The 7,944-nt window shown below is 31.2% G+C and overlaps 1 protein-coding gene across 1 annotated transcript; it reads left to right on the top strand.

The window, feature by feature from the left end:
* The first annotated feature begins 1,860 nt into the window (after positions 1 to 1,860).
* Positions 1,861 to 5,602, top strand: LOC100776190 (uncharacterized). The gene is made up of 6 exons (XM_003524330.5): positions 1,861 to 2,269; positions 2,364 to 2,761; positions 3,261 to 3,569; positions 3,650 to 4,024; positions 4,516 to 4,730; positions 4,833 to 5,602. Exons 1-6 carry the CDS (start codon positions 2,121 to 2,123, stop codon positions 5,079 to 5,081), a joined length of 1,695 nt encoding a protein of 564 aa, XP_003524378.1. The 5' UTR covers positions 1,861 to 2,120; the 3' UTR covers positions 5,082 to 5,602.
* The last annotated feature ends 2,342 nt before the right edge of the window (positions 5,603 to 7,944 follow it).

The following is a 7,944-nucleotide window of genomic DNA, read 5'->3' as shown; positions in this document are numbered from 1 at the left end:
CCACACCCGGAATTCTATTTTTCAACATAATTATTGTTATCATTATTGTTATAATCATTGTTGATGTTGTCATACATGTTTTTTTCTACAATCATGTGAGAATAGAAACAATGATGATGATAATAATAATAATAATGATAATGATCATGATAATTATGGTATGATCGTGATGTGAGTAGTAATATAAATGATTACAAATTATTTTGTTAAGTAAAAAAAAGATGAATCTCTCATTTTATGATAACTAAAGAAGTAATTTGTGGTGACTTTTAATGACTAACAATCTTTTAAAAAAAAAATAATTGAAAATGTGAAAACGTGTTTTTGAAAAACGATTACTTTAATTTTTATATACAAAATCATTTTTCAAAAACGACTTATACATTTTCATAATTAATAATTATTATAAATCTTTTGAACCCTCAATTGCACTCAGTCACGTGTAATAATATGCAACCTTCTCATCTTTTATTTTTCTTTTACATTTTAAAATATATCCATTTTGATAGTTAATTGAAAAAATTACACCATTTTGATAATAAAAAATCTTTTAAATATTTATTATAAATTTTTTTAATTGAATAAATAAATTGTTACTAATTTAAATTTTAAATAGAAAAACATCAAAACAAAATATAATGATTTATATAACGAAGGAAGGCATTAAAAGATATAATGATCATGAAGTCTCAATTCTTAGACTATATAGCTCAATCCATGGTTCATTATTAGATTATATATCAATTAATTTCTCTAGGTTGAATGGGATCGATTGATTTGAACTGAAAAGAGATTTTCTCTACTACGTAACTGAACCTTCTTTTCATTTGAATGTATATACATCAAGTTGCACAGAGCAACGAATAAGTTAGATAAACTCTAATTAATAATCATATAAAATTTTGTTCGTGGACAACATCTGTTCTACAACCTGCAATCTTAGTAACCACGTTAAAGACAAGGATCAATAAAGAGGAGTGCCACAAGAATTCGCACTTGACACAGCCAACACTATCTTTTCCAAATGGATCTTTATTCCATCAATAGGTAAGGAATACACTAAAGCCTGGAAATATACAAGATTAAAAAAAAAATCCTGTTTTGGAATCGGAAGAATCGGAACTCAGAAACAAGACCTTATTATACGTGCACCCTGAGTTAATACGCATAATCTATTCAAGTAAACAATATAGTAGTTCAACTTCTCCACGAAGAATGTCATGTAATGTAATTCTTTAGTAAAGTGTACTTCATATTTGTCTACCTATGCGTGTGGCTTGGTTTTGGTCTCTTCTTTTTTGCTTTTTGTTCTTATAGGAAAAGGGACCCTCTTAGACTGGGATTTTCTGCGTTAAATACACACTACAAAACATGACTTACATGTACTTTTTCCATGAAAAGTAGAATTAAAATGATTCCCCTTGCGTTATTTTATACATATTAAGAAGAAAAAATTACAGTCCCGAAAAGTTACGTAATAGCTTGCACATTATACTGTTTAACACTCTTCCAATAAATTTTTATTTGATGAAATTCATGTAAATCTCATATCTTCTTTGATGGGTCTCATTTTCAAATCAGTAAATAGAATTTACCTAAATTTCAATAAATAAAAAAGAGTGTATTAGAAAAGAGTATGTTATTAGCACTGTTATTGAATCATAGAAGGACCATGAGACACCCTACTTTCTGAATCAAGTTTGGACTATCAAATCAAAAGCAAAAATTTATGATAGAAATGGATACCTCATACAACTGAAAGTTAATTTCTGAATTATAGAAAATGATGACTAGTGTCCTTCTCTAATAAAATTACATTATAAATTGCATGCTCCTACTAGAAGGCTTGTAGATCTTTATTGTAAGAGTGAAGCCACGAATACGATTGTCCAATATTCCAAACTATGTGAACTTCACGACAGGTTTGTCCTTGGTGCTTAGGGCTTATAACAGACATGAACCAGTTGGGGATATCAGAGATTTTGACATTTCAGTTCAGACAATGTTATTGTTGACCAAGAAGGATACACATTACAAAAGCATCTGAAGGGCACTTAAAGGAGTTGCTTTGCTTAGTGGTGGAGTCCTCTGAGGCTCACTTTGGAGCCACCACAAAGAAAATGCCGCTATGTCCCAAAGAAGAAGCACTTGTTAAACTCTTCTACAATGTCTCTAGCCCTTTCCAGCTTCTCTTCCTCATTCTCTTCTCCTCTGCCGTTTTCCTTGTCACCTTCTTAACCTTCACAGGCAGATTCCCCTTAATCCAAAGGTCTTGTCCGTTTCTCTGCTAGTTTCTTCACTTTTACATTTTATTTTATTTTATTGTGTTTTTTGCCTCCAGAATCTTACTTTGTTTGTTGCAGGGATCAAGAATATGAATATGTGTATACCGAGGATGAAGAAGAAGAGGAAGAAGAAACTCAAGAAGGGTATTCTTGTGTTGATTCTACTGACAGATTAGAAGTAACTTGTGGCAAGGAGACTCGTGTGTTTCTGCACAATGAGGGGCATCAGAGGACTCATTCTTATTCGGAAGAATTCATAAGCCCCGAGGAGAGCTTGAATGAAGAGTCAGAAGAAAAGCATTATTCTGAAACGTTGTCTCTCCATAACTCAGCACAAGTTTCTGACTTCGAAAATGAAGAAGCGGAAACGGTTCAAGTAGACTTTCCAGCAAGAGATCCCGATTCTGCCCAGGTTGAAAGAAGGACCACCTCTCCCATCAACCTCACCGCATACAAAAGAAACAAAAACCGTGACGGTATCTCACATTATAACTAATATAGCATTCTATTCTATATTATATGTTGAAAATCCTACATTCATAAGTGATATGGTAAAAAAAACATTATATATATGTGAGGAGACAACTCTTCCTTTTTGAGCTAATTTTTTGGTTGAATTAGGCTCAAACTCAAATTTTAGAAAGATATCAGACTCTATCTTAGTGATTGTTGTTTGGACTATTAGACCATCCATTATCAGGCCGTTATGTGTTATCAGATCACCCAGATGTCCAATCTTGCGAACTTTAGGTTGAAGTATTCAATCTTTAGCATAAGGATGTGGTAGAAACCCCACATTAGATGTGGCCAAATTTAATACTATATATAGGCAAGGAATCTACCTTCATCTCATAGGCCAGTTTTAGTGGTTGAGCTAGGATTATAGTCATTTGTGAATTCAGTTGTGAATTATTCACATACACCATTACTCCTTGAGTCCTAGTTCAACTGTCTGATATTAATTACTTTCTGCAGACGATCATGTTAGCGTTGAAATTATTAAAAACAAGAAGGTGCAAGAGACAAACCTTGCAAGGGATGAGAGATTCTTTGTTTTTGCTTCTACCCAATTGCAGAGTAAGAAGTTAATGATTGAAGAGAGGGATGATGAGTCCTCGAAATGGAAGAGCTCCATCATTGGCAGGGATTCTGATACTGAAGACGCATTTTCTTCTTCATCAAGAAGAAGTTGCCCCAAGTGGGAATCATACACATTGTTCCAAAAATATGATGAAGAGATGGCAATCCTAGACAGAATTAGTGCACAGAAACATCATGAAACTGGTAACCACCCTTTTTCTAATTCCCTGTGTATTATTGTAAGTGTAGATTATTTTGTTACACATTGGCAAACCAATTTTCAGAGTCATTAAGGTCCATCCAAATGTCTCCAAGATCAATGTCAGAGCGTATTGTGTACAAGTTTCAAAATGTAAATAAAAAGCCCGCTGAGGTTGGTCACAACCCATATCGTGAACTAGAGGCTGCATATGTTGCACAAATTTGTTTAACATGGGAAGCCCTTAGTTGGAACTACAAAAATTTTCGTTCCAAACATGCCTCACGCCAGGATCATGATACCGGTTGTTCTGCCACCGTTGCACAGCAATTCCAGCAATTTCAGGTTTTGTTACAGAGATACATTGAGAATGAGCCTTATGAGCATGGCAGGAGACCTGAGATCTTTGCTAGAATGAGGCTTTTGGCACCAAACTTGCTCCTAGTGCCAGAATATCAAGGTATGGAAGTTACTTTTTCTCAACTCTCAAGTATAAGATCAAACTTAAACCCATGTAATGTAACAACCCAACCTTACTTAAATCATTTTTTAGTTAGAAACCTTAATTAAATCATTGTTCATGGACTTGGAGTGCGTAGTGTATAATTAGTGTTGTTGGTAAAATAGAACCTGACTTTTAAAAACAACTCTATTTGTACATCATTATTTAGTGTAAATGTTACATTTTTACAATTCCAATATGGCCATCGATTCTGTTTTCATTTTTCTCTTTTCTCTGTTTCCTAAACAAAATTTTGAAAACACAAAACAAAAAGATAAATCAGATGATGGTTTTGTAATTAAAAATATAGAAACATTTTCTCAAATCAAATATATGCTGGAAAAACAATGTATTGTGGTTTCACAAGGAAAAAGATGCGCAAAATCATTACCCTGAAATTGAGTATAGAGCATTATTCTGAAAAAATATTTTTCTTGATTGTTGAAAAGATTTAGAGGAGGATCAGAAGGATGGTGGTTTTCAATGCAAAATATCATCAGCTTCATTTCTAAAGATAATGGAGGACGGGATCAAGACATTCATGAATTTTCTGAAGAATGATAAAGAGAAACCCTGTCAGATCCTTGCAGCCTGCTTTAGGAGAAACCAAAGAGGCACGGTTGATCCAGCACTACTCCGACTAATGAAGAAGGTTAATCAAAAGGCAAGTTCCAAATTTCAAATCAATCTTCCTTCAATTCTTTATAGATCACTTGTTTTTAATTTAATTTCCTAACACATGTTTTTGTCTCCACCTAATCTACAGAAGAGGGTGAAGGTTAAGGATCTTAACCATGCAGGGAAATGCTTGAGGAAGAGAAAGTTAAAGGTGGAAAAGGATATGGATATTTTGATGGCACTCATAGACCTAAAAGTGGTGTCAAGGGTTTTAAGAATGCATGACTTAAGTGAAGAGCAGTTGCACTGGTGTGAGGAGAAGATGAGCAAAGTGAGAATCATGGAAGGGAAACTTCAAAGAGATTATTCCACCCCACTTTTCTTCCCCTCACATTGACCCCTCCAGATGGTATAATTTGGTGACTGGATGATGATTATACTTAACTGCACAAGAGGAATATCCGAATATGCACAGCACTCTTCTGTATTGTTAGATTAAAGAAAATGGAGCTGCCCTGCAAATCAAAATAAAAAAACATGTTGATTGTGGAGCCTAAAATTCAGAGAAAAGAGATAGAGATGAATGTTTATGTTGTTGATGCATTTTGAAGGTAAAAGATCAGAGCCAAATCAAGTATCTACGTTTGATTTGAGCTGAATCAAAAGAAGAATGAACAAGGCTGCAACTGTGCCACACATGAAAGTTGAATAAAACCATAGTCTTAAGGAGAAATAAATAGAGAAAATAATACGAACCAATGGCAGGCCTAACTGTCTACAGGTTACTTGTAAAATTAAATTTACAGCAGCATACAATACGTTATAAGAAATTAACAATAAGAATTTTTAGGAGTATTCAAAATTGTATATTGACATTCAAGTTCTAGTTGACTCCAAAATACAATAAATCATGTCTCTTTTGGGAAACTTGTCCTCATATATTTTGACATTTTATTATTTAACTATTAATTTAATTGTTAATGTTTTTTGTAAATGGTGCTCTTAGATTTTACTTTACTGTTTGAATCAGTGCAAATGGTACTGACTTTTCTTTCTCAAATGTTAATTACTCCCATGCAAAAGGCATTTCCTAATTAAAATTCGTGGAATACTTGCTAGAGCCCCAAAGAGCCCCAAAGTTATGTACACTTGGGTAGTGTAATTCAGTTATGGAAAAAAAATGAAACAATAGGTTAGTTATATTACCATCTAAAACAAAATTATTGTCACTCTGAATTTCATCTTGGACATATGAAGTAGTAATATTTTTCTTTATAATTTTCTTTGACTCATATGAAATACTGTTAATTTTTTTTACAATATTATGCTATGGCCTATGGATTAGATTGATCATCCCGTGTTGTTGCTTTGTTCATCTTCAATTAAATCTAATATTATCAAGAAATCATGCTGATCATTTTTTTTATGTCTAGATAATTTAAGAATGACTTTTCAATTCAATTGTAAAAAATAGTATTTTATTAATTTTATAGTTAAATAAAATATTTATAACGACTATGAGTATGTCTTATAGAAATAATAATGATGATTAAAATTGTTACTCATGCACACACACTATATATAAACACGTGAGATTTATTAACTTACACACTCATGTTTTTTAGTATGAAGACATTAGTAAATTATAATTAAAAATTGTTTTAAAATACACCAATAAGGTAGTTTATTAATGTACTAATACCAAGAAATAAGAGTATTTATGTTAGTAAAATCTCTTATGGCCACTCGAGTGAGAAGACCAATGATTCAAACTAATTAAAGACAGCTTATGGCCGGTGATGAGCCACCAGCAAAATGGGCTTAGTACGATTCTCAGTTATCTCAAAAGTCCGACATTCCCTTCCTCAAAGCACACTTCCTCATCTATTTGTATTTATATTCTCTTTAAATTGAGGTATTTTTTAATATGACTTATTTGATATTTTAATATAGGTATACAAGGCTCGGTATTTTAGTGTTTTGGGGTATTGATTCAATGATTTATTGATCAGACCACTAAATACATAAATCAACTGAAAATTATTTCAATTCAATCAGAAATCTTGTATTTAAATTTTAAATATATAATTATATTAAATACTTGATAGTAATCTTATCTTAGTCGAATACGATTGTTTCTAGCGAAGGATAACTGTGATTTTTTTAAAAATGATTCATCCATAGGAACATATAACGGAGCACCACTTGTTCATTGGCATTATTCCAAAACGAAAAAAAATAAAATTTGAATAAACAGAGTTTTGTGTTACAAATGAATTTCCATCCGTTAATTATGCTGTGATTGCTGCCCAGTGATTCGATTTGAATGTACTGAAAAAGATCCCAAATCAGCCAGCATTTATGGGACAAAGTAAAATCCATGGCGACTAATATGCAAAAAAGATTTATTTATTTTTTTACATTTGAGATCATCGAGATTAGATTAGATTAAGGGATTTAATTTAATTGGTCAAATAATATCCGTTAGTTATTAATAAAAAAAATGAATTAGTTTGGTTTCACCACCAATTAATGATGGCGTGATTGTTATTTGTTCTAGTTGTACAGAAAAAGGTCGAAAACCCACTAGCATTTATGAGACCAAGCAAAATCCATTCCGATGAATGTATGAAAAAATAATAATAATCTTTTTTTAAGATACATTCTACCATATGCAAATTATAATAACAAAAAAAACTTTATTTTGTCATTGTATCTTGAATTAGTTTTTTTATTAAAATTAAAATAATATATTAATAGCTTTTATAATAAATATTAATATCAATTATTGAAGTGAAATTCAGTTTTAATTAAAAAACAATATGAAAAATATCTAAAATATTATACTTAAATTTTTTTTCTTATAATAAATAATCCGTGGATAAAAATATTATGCATGTCCGGTTCATGTACTGGGCTAATAAAGTTATTTAGTAGGTTTGATAAATTTTTAATGATTTGTAGAAGAAAATATTATATTTTTTTATTTATAGAAATTAAAGGAAGTGTCAAGCATTTATAACAACTCATAGACTTTGTTGAACTAATTAAATTGGACCTTTTTGACTGAAAATATTATAAATGCATATTCGATTCATGTATTTAGCTAATAAAGCTGTTTAATTAGTAGTTTTTATAAACCAGCTATTAATTTATTTTTTGTTACAAGTTATTATTTTATTATCTATAATTCTTTTATACATTTTCACACATATAATATAAATGCATTTTTCAAGTGTCCAAGTATATCTAACTTAATT

This window comes from Glycine max, chromosome 5, assembly GCF_000004515.6.
Source record: "Glycine max cultivar Williams 82 chromosome 5, Glycine_max_v4.0, whole genome shotgun sequence".
In the NCBI taxonomy this organism is placed as follows: Eukaryota; Viridiplantae; Streptophyta; class Magnoliopsida; order Fabales; family Fabaceae; genus Glycine; species Glycine max.
This window is presented reverse-complemented; position numbering and strand designations above follow the sequence as displayed.